This window comes from Pongo pygmaeus, chromosome 20 (genome assembly GCF_028885625.2).
Source record: "Pongo pygmaeus isolate AG05252 chromosome 20, NHGRI_mPonPyg2-v2.0_pri, whole genome shotgun sequence".
Taxonomy (NCBI): Eukaryota; Metazoa; Chordata; class Mammalia; order Primates; family Hominidae; genus Pongo; species Pongo pygmaeus.
The window spans coordinates 5,652,603-5,668,676 of record NC_072393.2 but is presented as its reverse complement, the minus strand read 5'-3'; the positions used below and the strand labels follow the sequence as shown (position 1 = coordinate 5,668,676).

At 48.9% G+C, this 16,074-nt stretch overlaps 1 protein-coding gene across 4 annotated transcripts in view; it reads right to left on the bottom strand.

Moving 5' to 3' along the window:
- The window catches only part of CATSPERD (cation channel sperm associated auxiliary subunit delta), a 57,521-nt gene that overhangs the window by 20,228 nt on the left and 21,219 nt on the right, over positions 1–16,074 (bottom strand). For 2 of the 4 annotated variants that reach the window (XM_054463242.2, XM_054463245.2), the window contains 7 exons: positions 14,522–14,605; positions 12,966–13,116; positions 10,779–10,874; positions 9,852–9,934; positions 6,547–6,723; positions 4,122–4,235; positions 531–620 (listed from right to left, as the gene is read on the bottom strand). In XM_054463242.2, the coding sequence (XP_054319217.2) occupies positions 531–620; positions 4,122–4,235; positions 6,547–6,723; positions 9,852–9,934; positions 10,779–10,874; positions 12,966–13,116; positions 14,522–14,605 (795 nt within the window). The remainder of the gene's footprint in view (positions 1–530; positions 621–4,121; positions 4,236–6,546; positions 6,724–9,851; positions 9,935–10,778; positions 10,875–12,965; positions 13,117–14,521; positions 14,606–16,074) is intronic. The other 2 variants (XM_054463243.2, XM_054463244.2) reach the window with 2 other exon arrangements.

The window sequence follows — 16,074 nt, the reverse complement described above, 5'->3', positions numbered from 1 at the left end:
GCCACTGCGCCCAGCCAAGCCCTGCTCTGTTCTAGTCCCACTGCCTGGGAAAGGCTTCTGGAAGCTCACAGAAACAACGGCCCCAATATGATGGCTCCTATTCCCTTGCTCCCTGAGTTCTGGGGACCCATAGTGAGGAGTGACTGTTTTCCTCACTCACCTGGATGTGATGTGACGAGCCTGGTTAAAGGAGTTTGCTGTCACCAACTTGCGCCTGGTCAGGCCCCTGCCCTGTGGAAACTGCCCCCACTCAATCCTCATGCCTCAGTTTACCCAGCTAACTCAGATCTCCGGCCACCCTCCTCGGGCTGGGTTAGGCTCTTCCCTGTCATGCCATCTGGGTCTCTCCCATGTGACACTTTAATGAGGTCAAGCGTGTGGGTGATGGCTGCCTGATCATCTTCCCACCATGGGGCGCGGCCAGGGGCTATGTACCCTGGAAACTCCTCAGTTTTTATGCTGATAAGGGAAGGAGGAAGAGGGGGCCCCTCAAGGGATAGGCGACAGGGGTTGGTGGGGACGCGGCTCACCAGTTTGTACTTGGTGTTCCCATCTGACGTGTAACCGTTCTCATAGAAGGTGGCCTGGAACCCCAGGGAGTGGGGGTTGCTCACCATCACCTGGGAGTGGGGGAGAGAAGCTCAGGCTGTACGGAACGAGCAGGCAGGCTGGGGTGAGAAACCCCCGCAGTGACCCCAGCACACCTTCAGATGAAAAATCAGGGCTGGGCGTAGTGGCTCATGTCTGTAATCCCAGCGCTTTGGGAGACCAAGGTGAGAAGACTGCTTGAGCCCAGGAGTTCAAGACCAGCCTGGGCAGCACAGCGAGATCCTGTCTCTACAAAAAAAAAAAAAAGTTGGCCAGGCGCAGTGGCTCACGCCTGTACTTCCAGCACTTTGGGAGGCCGAGGCAGGTGGATCACCTGAGGTCAGGAGTTTGAGACCAGCCTGATCAACATGGAGAAACCCCATCTGTACTAAAAATACAAAATGAGCCAGGCATGGTGGTGCATGTCTGTAATCCCAGCTACTCAGGAGCTCGGGGCAAGAGAATCGCTTGAACCCAGGAGGCAAAGGTTGCGGTGAGCTGAGATCACGCCATTGTACTCCAGCCTGGGTAACAAGAGCAAAATTCTGTCTCAAAAAAAAAAAGTTGAAAATGCATTTATTTATTTATTATTTTATTTATTTATTTATTTTTGAGATGGAGTCTCACTCTGTCACCCAGGCTGGAGTGCAGTCCTGCAAACTCGGCTCACTGCAACCTCTGCCTCCTGGGTTCCAGTGATTCTCTTACTTCAGCCTCCCAAGTAGTCGGGATTACAGGCATGCACCAACACACCCAGCTAATTTTTGTATTTTTAGTAGAGATGGGGTTTCACCATACTGACCAGGCTGGTCTCAAACTCCTGACCTCAGATGATATGCCTGTGTCAGCCTCCTAAAGTGCTGGGATTACAGGCGTGAGCCACCGCACCTGGCCTATTTATTTATTTTTATTTTTATTTTTGGAGGCAGTCTTGCTCTGTCACCCAGGCTGCAGTGCAGTGGTGCGATCTCGGCTCACTGCAACCTCTGCCTCCTGGGTTGAAGCAATTCTCATGCGTCAGCCTCCCGAGTAGCTGGGATTCCAAGCACGCTACCACACCCAGCTAATTTTTGTGTTTTTAGTAGAGACGAGATTTCACCATGTTGCACAGGCTGGTCTCAAACTCCCGAGCTTAGGCAATCCACCCACCTTGGCCTCCCAAAATGCTGGGATTACAGGTGTGAGCCACTGTGCCCGGCCTGAAAATGCATTTAATACACCTAACCTACCAAGCATTGGAAGTTAGCCCAGCCTATTTTAAATTGAGAATAAACCAAGCAATACTAAAAGGAGAACAAAACCCACTCGCCCTTCCACCCCTTGGATCACGATGTTGACATTTCAGGGGTCCAGCTTTCCTGAATGTTTGTACAAATAGATAATACATTTGGATGAATTTACCCACCTTTAAGTGTATAATTCAATGGCATTCGGATGATTCACAATATTGTGCAACCATCACTGCCATTTGTTTCCAAAACTTTCTCATCATCCCAAACGGAAACTCTGTCCTTATGAAGCAATAATTTACCTACTTTTAAATTTTTTATTTTTATTTATTTATTTAATTTTTTATTTTTTCTTTGAGACAGAGTCTCACTCTGTCACCCAGGCTGGAGTGCAGTGGCGTGGTCTCAGCTCACTGCAACCTCCACCTCCAGGATTCAAGTGATTCTCCCACCTCAGCCTCCTGAGTAGCTGGGATTACAGGCATGTGCCACCACACCCGGCTAATTTTTGTATTTTTAGTAGAGATGGGGTTTCACTGTGTTGGCCAGGCTGATCTTGAACTCCTGGCCTCAGGCAATCTGCCCACCTTGGCCTCCCAAAGTGCTGGGATTACAGGCGTGAGCTGCCGCGCCTGGACAAATTTTTTATTTTTTTAAGAGATGAGGTTTTACTCTATTACCCAGGCTGGAGTGCAATGGCATGATTATAGTTCACTGCAGCCTCAACCTCCTGGGCTCAAGTGATCCTCCTGCCTCAGCCTCCTGCCTCAGCCCCAAGTAGCTAGGACTACTGGTGCATGCCACTACACCTGGCTAATTTTTATTTTTTTAATTTATTTTTATTTATTTATTGAGACAGAGTTTCACTCTTGTTGCCCAGGCTGGAATGCAATGGCATGATCTCGGCTCGCCGCAACCTCCACCTCCCGGGTTCAAGTGATTCTCCTGCCTCAGCCTCCCGAGTAGCTGGGACTACAGGCATGCGCCACCACACCTGGCTAATAATTTTTATATTTTTTGTACAGACGGAGTCTCACTATGTTGCCCAGGCTAGTCTCGAGCTCCTGGGTTCAAGCTATCTTCCCACCTCAGCCTCCTGAAGTACTGAAATTATGGGCGTGAGCCACCACGCCTGGCCCTCATGTAATTTATTGAATACTATACTAACAGTGAGAAACAGAAAGGTTGTATCAGTACTGGAAGTACAGTTTCTATTGAGTATAATCAGTTTTGTCCCATTGTAAAGTCAAAAAATTGTGGGACCATCTGTGCTTGTAACTAATGTCTAGGCTTAGACACTTGGATTTTGCATCGAGAAACATCCAAGCACTTCCTGCTGGGTGGGGGAAGGCCATAGGGGTCAGGGCTCTTAGCTGCTAGCAAGAGAAGCCAACTCAGGCTGAGTTAAGAAAATGAGGCCAGCACGGTGGCACATGCCTGTAATCCCAGTACTTTGGGAGTCCGAGGTGGGTGGATCACCTGAGGTCAGGAGTTCCAGAGCAGTCTGACCAACATGGCGAAACCCCATCTTACTAAAAATACAAAACTTAGCCAGGCATGGTGGCAGGCACCTGTAATCCCAGCTACTTGGGAGGCTGAGGCAGGAGAATGGCTTGAACCCGGGAGGCAGAGTTTGCAGTGAGCCAAGATCGTGCCATTGCACTCCAGCCTGGGCGACAGAGCAAAACTCCATCTCAAAGAAAAGAAAAGAATAGAAAATGAATTTATGGGCAGCTCAGAAGGATGGAGGAGGCACAGAGACAGCACAAGAGCGGCCAGGCGGCCAGCTGGACAGCCACAGCCTCATCACGCCCAGACATGCAGAGGCACGTCGAGGGGGAAGACACATAGAAATGGCTGGGCATGGTGGCTCACGCCTGTAATCCCAGTACTTTGGGAGTCCGAGGTGAGCAGATCACTTGAGACCAGGAGTTCAAGACCAGCCTGACCAACGTGGGGAAACCCCGTCTCCACTAGAAATACAAAATTAGCCAGGCGTGGTGGCACATGCCAGTAATCCCAGCTACTCGGGAGGCTGAGGCAAGAGAATTGCTTGAGCCCGGGAGGTGGAGGCTGCAGTGAGCTGAGATCACGCCACTGCACTCCAGCCTAATGGACAGAGCGAGGTTCTGTCTCGAAAAAAAAAAAAAAAAAAAGACACAGAGACAATTTCTATGCAGAATTGTGAGTGTGTGAGTAGCGTCTCTCCTTGTGGGGGATACCAGGGGATTTCCAGAATCTGGGAGTGGGCACCAGGCATGTGGCTGAGAATCCCAGATAGCAGAAACATCAAGATGTACTTACCAGAGGAATGAGGGATGTGCCTGGCTGGGATATCAACGAAGCAGTCAATTCCAGCTGGCTGTGCATGTCAATGGTATACATCCTGTATATAAATTCTCCTGTCAGAAACTCTACCTAGTTAGAAAGGCAAAGAAGAAAGAGAATCATGCTCCTGTTCCCAGAAAGAAAGGGCAAGGAGGCGGGAAGGAGGAAGGGACCCTCCTGGTGCTGCAGGCTGAATCTCCACTTGTGCCTCTGTCTTCCCCACTGGACTCTGTATTTCCAGAAGGGGCTCGAGATGGGCACAATGCCAGCCCCTCCCTCCTCTCCAGAAGTATCCCCCAACCCTGACATTCGCAGTAATTGCTTCTTTCTGTTCCTTTCTTTTTTTTTTTTTTTTTTTTTTTTTGAGACAGGGTCTCGCTCTGTCGCCCAGGCTGGAGTGCAGTGGTTTGATCATGGCTCACTGCAGCCTTGACGTCCCAGGATCAAGCAATCCTCTTCCCTCAGCCTCCCAAGTAGCCGGGACTACAGGCGTGCACCACCATGCCCGGCTAATTTAATTTTTTTTTTTTTAATAGAGACAAGGTCTTACTATGTTGCCATGCTGATCCCAAACTTCTGGGCACAAGTGATTCTCCCATCTCGGCCTCCCAAAGTGCTTGGGGTTACAGTTGTGAGCCACTGCGCCTGACCTCTTTCTGTTTCTTTTTTTTTTTTGAGACAGAGTCTGGCTCTGTCGTTCAGGTTGGGGTGCAGTGGCGCGATCTCGGCTCACTGCAAGCTCTGCCTCCCGGGTTCATGCCATTCTCCTGCCTCAGTCTCCCAAGTAGCTGGGACTACAGGCGCCAGCCACCACGCCCACCTAATTTTTTGTATTTTTAGTAGAGACGGGGTTTCACCATGTTAGCCAGGAAGGTCTCGATCTCCTGACCTCGTGATCCGCCCACCTCAGCCTCCCAAAGTGCTGGGATTACAGGCGTGGCCACCGCGCCCGGGCCCTCTTTCTGTTTCTTTAGAGTAGAGCTGCCCTAGTATGCATCTCAAGATCATAACTCAGTCTTGCCCATTCCCCAACACAGGTATGTCTTTTAATCCTCTTTCAATCTACAGGTTTGTTGGCTGGGTTTAGTGGCTCACACCTGTAATCCTGAGGTGTAGAGAATCACTTAAGTTCAGGGGTTTGAGACCAACCTAGACAACACAGGGAGACTCCTGTTTCTACAAAAACTACTTTTTTTTTTTTGACATGGAGTCTCACTCCATCACCCAGGCTGGAGTGCAGTGGCTTGGTTTCGGCTCACTGCAACCTCTGCCTCCCAGGTTCAAGCGATTCTCCTGCCTCAGCCTCCTGAGTAGCTGGGATTACAAGCATGTGCCACCACGCCCATCTAATTTTTGTATTTTTAGTAGAGACGGGGTTTCGCCATGTTGGCCAGGCTGGTCTCGAACCCCTGACCTCAGGTGATCTGCCCGCCTCGGCCTCCCAAAGTGTTAGGATTACAGGCATGAGCCACCATGCCCGGCCCCCTTTTCCTTTCCATGGATTTTGGAAGCCCCCACGCTATTGGGCCTGTAGCATTTGTCAAAATCTGGATTTCCCTGGTGCAGGTGAACCCATTCCTCTGTCTTTTGTATTTCTGGCAAATTTGCAGCTGGATTGATGCTCGCCTCATCAGATTGAGTTTGATCGTGTTGGCAATGGTCAATGGGTGATGTGATTGATCTCTTATTGGTGATGAATACTATCTTGTTGTCTCTTATTTTGTTAATTTCTCTTTTTTTAAATTAGTGTTTTAGAAATGGGGGTCTCATTTTGTCACCCAGGCTGGAGTGCAGTGACTCCATCATAGCTCACTGCAGCCTCGAACTCCTGGGCTCAAGTGATCCCCACACCTCAGCCTCGCAAATAACTGAGAGTACACACCACCACGCCCAACTTATTTATTTATTTACTTTTTTGAGACGAGGTCTCGCTCTGTCACCCAGGCTGGAGTGCAGTGGTGTGATCTCGGCTTATTGCAACCTCTGCCTCCCAGGTTAAAGAGATTCTCATGCTTCAGCACTCGAAGTAGGTGGGATTACAGGCGCCCGCCACCACACCAAGCTAATTTTTGTATTTTTAGTAGAGATGGGGTGTCACCATGTTGGCCAGGCTGGTCTGGAACTCCTGACCTCAAGTGATTCACCTGCCTCAGTCTCCCAAAGACTCAGTCTCCACAGTCTCCCACCGTACCTGGCCAACGCCCAGCTTTTAAAAAAAATTTTTTTGTTTTAGAAATGGGTGTATGTTGCCCAGGCTGGTCTTGAACTCCTGGCCTCAAACAACCCCTCAGCTTCAGCCTCCTGAGCAACTGGGGCTACAGGCGTGCACCCATGCCCAGGTTGAATTTGCCTTTTTAAAAAAATGCATTGAACACTGATCTAAACAGTTAGGATCACATACATTGCACTTCCCAACGTGGAGTTCAGGGTCCATGAGAAGCGCCTGGATATTCACGAGGCACTTCTGGAAATCAAAAGCTGGAAAGGCTGTGTCACGCAGCGGGGTCAGTATTTCCAGAGTCCCTGGGCTCCTGAACATCAGGGCCACCTCTTCTGACCAGATGTATTGGTCTGCAAACTAAGAAGAAAATGATTCCTGAGATCTAATCATTCTAATTGTTTTTCTGGAGGTTTAAATTTTATTTCATGATGCAGATTTTTTTTTTTTTTTTTGATGGAGTCTCACTCTGTCTCCCAGGCTGGAGTGCAGTGGCGCCATCTCGGCTCACTGCAAGCTCCGCCTCCCGGGTTCACACCATTCTCCTGCCTTAGCTTCCTGAGTAGCTGGGACTACAGGCGCCCACCACCACGCCCGGCTAATTTTTTTTTCTTTGTATTGTTTAGTAGAGACAGGGTTTCACTGTGTTAGCCAGGATGGTCTCGATCTCCTGACCTCGTGATCCGCCCGTCTCAGCCTCCGAAAGTGTTGGCATCACAGGCGTGAGCCACCATGCCCGGCCTTTTTTTTTTTTTTTTTTTAAGACGGAATCTTGCTCTGTCGCCTAGGCTGGAGTGCAGTGGCGCGATCTCAGCCCACGGCAACCTCCGCCTCCCGGGTTCAAGCGATTCTCCTGAGTCACTGGGATCACAGTTGCACCACCATGCCAGGCTAATTTTTATATTTTTAGTAGAGACGGGTTTCACCATGTTGATCAGGCTGGTCTTGAACTCCTGACCTCGTGATCCACCCGCCTCGGCCTCCCAAAGTGCTGGGATTACAGGCATGAGCCACCACGCCCAGCCATGATGCAGATTTAAAGAAGGTAGAGGGAAGAAAGAAAAAGAAAAGAGAAAAGAAGAGAGAAAGAGAAAGGAAGGAAGAAAGGAAAGGAGGGAGAGAGGGCTGGGGGAGGGAGGAAACACAGTCATAAGGACAACTTGCGATCTAACTTCTCTTCAGCTTCATTCATCCTCTGGTAATTATTATTTTTTTCTTTTTTTGAGATGGAGCCTCACTCTGTCGCCCAGGCTGGAGTGCAGTGGCACGATCTCGGCTCACTGCAACCTCCGCCTCCCGGGTTCAAGCCATTCTCCTGCCTCACGAGTAGCTGGGATTACAGGCATGCACCACCACGCCCAGCTAATTCTCATATTCTTAGTAGAGACGGGGTCTCACTATGTTGCCCATGCTGGTCATGAACTCCTGGAACCAAAGTGCTGGGACTACAGGAAGGAGCTACTGTGCCTGGCCAAAATAATTCTTTTATTTTAAATTTTTGTTAGTTGTATTATTATTATTTTTTTTAAGAAACAGAGTTTCATGCTGTCACCCAGGCTGGAGCACAGTGGTGTGATCATAGCTCACTGAAACCTCAACCTCCCTGGCTCAAGTGATCCTCCTGCTTCAGCCTCCCGAGTAGGTGGAACTACAGGTGTGCACCACCACACCCAGCTAATTTTTAAATTTTTTTTCTAGAGACGTGGTCTCCCTATGTTACCCAGTCTGGTCTTGAGTTCCTGGCCTCCAACAGTCCTCCTGCCTTGGCCTCCCAAAGCTCTGGGATCAGAGGAAGGAGGAACTGCGCGTAGCCTAATCCCTATTCACAGATCGTGGATAAGAACCTCTCCCCAGCATACAGCCTGGCCCCATCAGAACGTCAGGGTTAAGGCTCCTAAGAGATGGTTCCTCTGTGCTCCACACCCAAATAATGCATCTTATTCCACTGTCAGGCAACTTCCAGGAATTATAGTGGCTGTAGGCTGTAGTCTAGCTGGAAAAACACTGAAGTAGAAGTCAGTAGACCCGGGGGACTCTTTTGGCTCAGCCACTAACAACTTATGTGGCCTTGGGAAAGAAAGAAGCTGGAGCGACCACGCCTGTAATCCCAGCACTTTGGGAGGCCGAGGTGGGAGGATCACTTGAGCCCAGGAGTTCTAAGGCAGCCTGGACAACATAGCAAGACCCCATCTCTACAAAAAAAAATATTCCAAAAATTATCTAAGTCTGGTGGTGTGCCCCTGTAGTCCCAGCTACTCGGGAGGCTGAAGTGGGAGGATCACCTGAGCCCTGGAGGTCAAGACTGCAGCGAGCCAATATCACGCCACTGCACTCCAGCCTGGTTTTCGAAGTGAGACACTGTCTCAAAAAAGAAAAAAAATAAAAGCTGGAGCTTTTGTTTTCTCATTTGCAAATGGTGGATGATATTGTCTCCTTCACAGAGTTACTGTGAGGTTGGAAATACAATTATTATTATTTTTTTCTTTCCTTTTGGAAATACAATTAGATAGGCACAGTGGCTGGGCACAGTGGCTCACAACTGTAATCCCAGCACTTTGGGAGGCCTAGGCAGGTGGATCACCTGAGGTCAGGAGTTGAAGACCAGCCTGGACAATATGGTGAAACCCTGACTCCACTAAAATTACAAAAGTTAGCCTGGTGTGGTGGCATGCGCCTGTAATCCCAGCTACTCGGGAGGCTGAGGCAGGAGACTTGCTTGAACCCGAGAGGTGGAGGTTGTAGTGAGCCGAGATCACTACATGTGGAATGCCACCATGGCATTCCAGGCTAGGCGACAGAGTGAGACTCCATCTCAAAAAAAAAAAAAAAAAAAAAATTAGATAGGCATAATGCACAAGAGGATGTCAGATGACACCTGCGCCACCACTTAATACCCTTTGAGCCTGGACAAACGACTTAGGTCTCTGTGCCTCAGTTTTTCCATCTGTCAAATAGGGACGATATGAGGAGCCATTCCTAAGATGATGGTCAAGGTTAAGTAATGTAATACACGAAGGTGCCTAGACCAGCACCTATAGTATTTTAAATACTCTTCCCCTTTTAGCTGTTGTTGTTGTTATTATTTTACTAACTGGAGTGATTTCTAGCCTTTGAAAAAAGGTTCAGAAGTTTGTGAACAAGACCACTATTCCTTACTAACTAATTCATTACCCCACTTTCTTTCTTCTTCTTCTTCTTCTTTTTTTTTTTTTTGGTTGTTGTTGTTGTTGAGACAGAGTCTTACTCTGCCTTCCAGGTTCAAGCAGTTCTCCTGCCTCAGCCTCCCAAGTAACTGGAATTACAGGTGCCCACCATCATGCCCAGCTAATTTTTGTATTTTTAGTAGAGACAGTGTTTCACCATGTTGGCAAGGCTGGTCTTGAACTCCTGAGCTCAGGTGATCCTTCCACCTCGTCCTCCCAAAGTGCTGGGATTACAGGTGTGAACCACCGCGCCCAGCCCATAACCCCAACTTTCTTTTTACCTACTTTGATTATGGAACTTGGCACGATGCCCAGATTGCCATAATACAAATTATCCTCCCGAGTTATAACTGCCAGTTCGTTTTCATCTAGGAAAAACAAAACAAGACAAAACAAAAATTGAAATGCTGGTCATTTCTGTGGACAAAAACATAAGTATGGTCAGGTGCAGTGGCTCACGCCTGTAATTCCAACACTTTGAGAGGCCGAGGCGGGTGGATCACTTGAGGCCAGGAGTTTGAGACCAGCCTGGCCAACATGGTGAATCCTCCTTTCTACTAAAAATACAAAAATGAGCCGGGCACGGTGGTGCGCACCTGTAGTCCCAGCTACTCAGGAGGCTGAGGCAGGAGAATCACTTAACCCGGGAGGCAGAGGTTACACTGAGCAGAGATCACGCCACTGTACTCCAGCCTGGGCAACAAGGTTGAAACTCCATCTCAAAAAAAAAAAAAAAAAGAATAATATGACAGCTATTTTCTGGTTATAATCACAAAGTTCATGTGGAAAAGCCAAGCAATATGAAAAAAATATAGAGTTGAAGCTTTTTTTTTTTTTTTTTCTGGAGTCTCACTCTGTCGCCCAGGCTAGAATGCAACGGTGCGATCTGCTCACTGCAATCTCCACCTCTCGGGTTCCAGCGATTCTCCCTGCCTCAGCCTCCTGAGTAGCTGGGATTAGAGTCGCCCACCACCATGCCCGGCTTATTTTTGTATTTTTAGTAGAGAGGGGGTTTCACCATGTTGGCCAGGCTGGTCTCGAACTCCTGACCTCAGGTGATCCACCCGCCTCGGCCTCCCAAAGTGCTGGAATTACAGGCATGAGCCACCGCGCCCAGCTAATTTCGTGTTTTGGCTGGGTTGGGTCTGGCAGGCCTATGGTTAATAAGCCAGGTCTAAACATTTCTAGGCTACCAGTGGGTTGGCTACGCACTGACAGCAATGCTGTGGATGGTGATCTTGGCTTCAAAAATGGAAGAAAACAAGGTCTGTTCTCCTTTTTTCACCCGGACGGTGTCGACGAGCTGACCTAGGAGGTAACAGGACAGGTGCATGAGGCCCTGTGTACATCCTGGGAAAGGGGATGTCTACTACTGGGACCCCAGCCACCCCTGCCACCACCCAGCCCACCCAGCCAGTGGCTCTTCGATGTTCCTTATAGCTTTTGAGAGGTTCGCTATTCAAAGGAGAATGAATCAAGGAAAATACAGCACTGAAACACAATTTTGTTAAGCATGACAAGGAATATGCTTCGGTTTAAGAAAACCCAACCCTTCTGCCAGGCGCGGGGTTGCACGCCTGTAATCCCAGTACTTTGGGAGGCTGAGGTGGATAGATCACTTGAAGTCAGGAGTTCAAGATCAGCCTGGCCAACATGGCAAAACCTTGTCTCTACTAAAAATACAAAAATTAACTGAGCATGGTTGCATGCACCTGTAATCCCAGCTACTTGGGATACTGAGGCAGGAGAATCGCTTGAACCCAGAGGTGGAGGTTGCAGTGAGCCGAGATCGCGCCACTGTACTCCAGCCTGGGCGACAGAGCCAGACTCCATCTCAAAAAAAAAAAAAAGAAAAAAAAGAAAACCAGATCCCCGTTAATCTTCTCTATAAGCAAGCTCAGAGGGATGGCCATTGAGTTTTTTGTCAACCAGAGGCTTGAACACAACGGAATGTCTTCTAATACAGGTGACCACTATAAGGAATAAAACAGGCTGGGTTTGGTGGCTCTCATCTGTAATCCCAGAACTTTGGGAGACTGAAGTCGGAGGATTGCTTGAGCCCAGGAGTGTGAGACCAGCCCGGGTAACAGGGTGAAACCCCGTCTCTATAAAAAATAAGTTACTTATGCATGGTGGCGCACCTGTAGTCCCAGTTACTGGGAGGCTGAGGCAGGAGGATCACTTCAGCCTGAGAGGTGGAGGCTGCAGTGAGCCACGATTGCACCACTGCACTCCAGTCTCGATGACAGAGTGAAACCGTGTCCCAAAAAAAAAAAAAAGGGAAACCATTGTGAGGATAAAACAGGCTGAATACAGTGGCTCACAGCTGTAATATCCAGACTTTAGGAGGCCAAGGCAGGAGGATTGCTTGAAGCCAGGAGTTTGAGACCAGCCTGGGCAACACAGAAGGACCCAGTCTCTAAAAAAAACAGAAAAAAATCAGCCAGGCATGGTGGCACATGCCTGTAGCCAGCTACTCGGGAGGCTGAGATGGGAGGATCGTTTGAGCCCAGGGAAGGTGGAGGCTGCAGTGAGCCATGATTGCACCACTGCACTCCAGCCTGGGTGCAGAAGTACAATCAGGACTCAGCACAGCTTCCACCTCCACAGAGTGAGACCCTGTCTCAAAAAAAAAAAAAAAAAAAAAAAAGGAACTTTACTGTGCATGAACTAAAGTCTCCCAGGAATACAACCAGTAGCCTTCCCCCATGTTAAAGAAATGTTGGCTGGGCACGGTGGCTCACGCTTGTAATCCCAGCGCTTTGGGAAGCTGAGGCAGGTGGATTACGAGGTCAGGAGATGGAGACCATCCTGGCTAACATGGTGAAACCCCGTCTCTACTAAAAATACAAAAAAAATTAGCCGGGCGTGGTGGTGGGCGCCCGTAGTCCCAGCTACTAGGGAGGCTGAGGCAGGAGAATGGTGTGAACCCGGGAGGCAGAGCTTGCAGTGGGCTGAGATCGCGCCACTGCACTCCAGCCTGGGCGACAGAGTGAGACTCCATCTCAACAAAACAAAAAAAAAAAAGAAAAAAAGAAATGTTAAATACGAAGCCTCCTGGAACTCTGGAAAAGCAGCCTCAGAGGTGTTTGACTGGCATTTTTCCCGGACGCAACCTAAAGCTGGCGGAATAAACCTCCAGGACGGAGACTCTTGTCATCGTCACTTATTTCAGTTGTCACTGTCTACCCAGCCCTAAGTATCCCGCAAGCCGGGAAGCTAGGGAGGATGCAGAGAGACCCACTAAGTGATTATGGGCTTGTGGTCCACTCTGAACATGGAAGAGAAAAAATAACCGAGTGGTTGAAGGGTTGCTCCGTCCCCTCCCCTTATCCAGGCTGTACTCGGCCCCTCTGGAGGCCACCGGGCAGCAGTGCCACCCTGGGACCCTGGGCTCACCTGCATTATGGGAAAACAAGAGGCTGTTCTCAAACCACAGGAGCAGGATGCCTCTCTGGCCGGGGGCGATGAGGATGTCGAGAGTCCCGTTATAGTCAAAAGACAGCCCAAAACTCCGGTTGAGGGGGTGGTCTGAGTACTTGAACATGCCCTGGGAGAAAAAGACACCATTCAGCCTCTCCCCAAACCCTACTGTGGAGTCCCACTGAGTCCTAATGAGGGAAGAGGAGTCCGGCTGGCCGGTGCAGGGGAAAGCAAAGAAAGCAAAGAAGCCACAAGTCTGCCTTTCTTTTTTTATTTTTATTACATACAACTTTATTGTTTTGCTAGGGTTACATTTCAGTTTAACCATTGAAAATTTAGTTCTGAATACAGAATTACTCTAAGTGTCAAATGCACAATGCATTTTGAAGATTTATTTTATTTTATTTTATTTTATTTTTGAGATGGAGTCTGGCTCTGTTGCCCAGGCTGGAGGGCAGTGGCACGATCTCGGCTCACTGCCACCTCCATCTCCCAGGTTCAAGTGATTCTCCTGCCTCAGCCTCCAAAGTAGCTGTGATTACAGGTGCCTGCCACCATGCCGGGCTAATTTTTTCGTGTTTTTAGCAGAGACGGGGTTTCACCATGTTGGCCAGGCTGGTTTCAAACTCTTGACCCCAAGTGATCTGCCCGCCTCGGACTTCCAAAGTGCTAGGATTACAGGCGTGAGCCACCGCACCCGGCCTCATTTTGAAGATGTAGTACAGAAAAATGTAAACTATCTCATCCATGAGTTGTTTATATTGATTAATACTGAAATGGTACTATTGGGCCAGGCGCAGTGGCTCACGCCTGTAATCTCAACACTGTGGGAGGCCGCCTGGCGGAGGGTGGGGGTTACTTGAGGTCAGGAGTTTGAGACCAGCCTGGCCAATATGGTGAAACCCTGTCACTACTGAAAATACAAAAATTACCTGGGCATGGTGGCAGGCACCTGTAATCCCAGCTATTCAGGAGGCTGAAGCACAAGAATCACTTGAGCCCTGGAGGCAGAGGTTGCAGTGAGCCCAGATTACACCACTGCACTCCAGCCTGGGTGACACAGTGAGAATCAGTCTCACATAAATAAAAAAAGAAAAGATACTATTTTAAAATGGTTAAACAAAAATACATTATTGCATTATTGATGCTGGGCGCCGTGGCTTACACCTGTAATCTCAGGACTTTGGGAGGCCGAGGTAGGTGGATCACTTGAGCTCAAGAGTTCCAGACCAGCCTGGCCAACATGATGAAACCCCATCTCTACTAAAAATACAAAAATTAGCCAGGCGCGGTGGCATGAGCCTGTAGTCCCAGCTACTCGGGAGGCTGAGCAGGAGAATTGCTTGAAGCTGAAAGGTAAGGGTTGCAGTGAGCCGAGATCGTGCCACTGCACTCCGGCCTGTCTGACAGAGTGAGACTCCGTCTCAAAAAAAATTAAATTAATAAATTTTTTAAAATGTGTGAGTTGTAACAAAAACCTGGGTTTGGGCAAAGTTCCTCTGAGTAGTTCTTCCCTCTGCAAAGTTACTTACCTTCCTTTGATTCACTACAAGCATCGCAACCTGTGACAAAGAAAAAAAGTGGAAGATTCCGCCTAAAGACCCAATGATTTCTGCCTATGAAACAAACAGAAAAGACTTCAGATGAATAAATCTTAATACACATGTGTTTGTCGGTTTAACTTCAGATTATCTAATAAGTTACAATGAAGGAAAGTCTTTTTTAGAAAAACAAATAATGCTCTCTGTGGAAATATGGCACTCGACTGGGTGCGGTGGTTCACGCCTGTCATCCCAGCGCTTTGGGAGGCCGAGGCGGGTGGATCACCTGAGGTCAGGAGTTCGAGACCAGCCTGGTCAACATGGTGAAACCCCATCACTACTAAAAATACAAAAATTAGCCAGGCGTGGTGGTAGGCGCCTGTAATCTCAGCTACTCAGGAGGCTGAGGCAGGAGAATCACTTGAACCCGGGAGGCAGAGGTTGCAGTGAGCCGCAATCATGCCACTGCCCTCCAGCCTGGGTGACAGAGTGAGACCTTGTCTCGAAAAGAAAAGAAATGTGACACTTGGGGCAAAAACTTGAAAGAAGACAGCTTTGGTTTGGGTGTTTGGAGAAAATGATATGACCCAGACTGCTAGAAGGCTGCCTGAGTCTTTCATTCCTGCCTGGGAGTCCTCATTCCTGATTGTTGGCTGGACAGCACAGTGTCTAGCAGCTGACTTGGAACATGAATCAAGGGCCCCACTGAGAGACAGTGAGACAGATTTCCATAGCCGCCCAGCTGGCTACCTCCCACATCTTGCAGAGACGAGAGAGAGAGAGAGAGAGAGAGAGACTAAGATTGCTATCTTTTTTCTTTTTTTGAGATGGAGTCTCACTCTGTTGCCCAGGCTGGAGTGCAGTGGCACAGTCTCGGCTCACTGCAACCTCTGTCTCCCGGGTTCAAGCAATCCTCCCTGCCTCCCCATCTCGAGTAGCTGGGACTACAGGCACCTGCCACCATATTTCGCTAATTTTTGTATTTTTTAGTAGAAACGGGGTTTTGCCATGTTGGCCAGGCTGGTCTCGAACTCCTGACCTCAGGTGATCCGCCCACCTCGGCCTCCCAAAGTGCTGGGATTACAGCCATCAGCCACAGCGCCTGGCCTTGTTTGTTTTTGAGACAGTTACACTCTTGTCCCCCAGGCTGGAGCGCGATAGTGTGATCTCAGCTCACTTCAACCTCCACCTCCTGGGTTCAAGCGATTCTCCTGCCTCAGCCTCCCGAGTAGCTGGGATTACAGGCGCCCACCACCACAACTGGCTAATTTTCTGTATTTTTAGTAGAGATGAAGTTTCACCATCTTGGCCAGGCTGGTCTTGAACTCTTGACCTCGTGATCCACCCGCCTTGGCCTCCCAAAGTGCTGGGATTACAGGCGTGAGCCATCGAGCCCGGCCTCGAGATCCTTAATTTAATCCCACCTGCAAAGTTCCTCTTGCCATGTCAGGAACCATATTCACAGGTTCCAGGAATTAGGATGTGGACACCTTTGGGGGTCTATTATTCTATCTGCCTTCAAGATCCTCCCTCTACCCATCCCA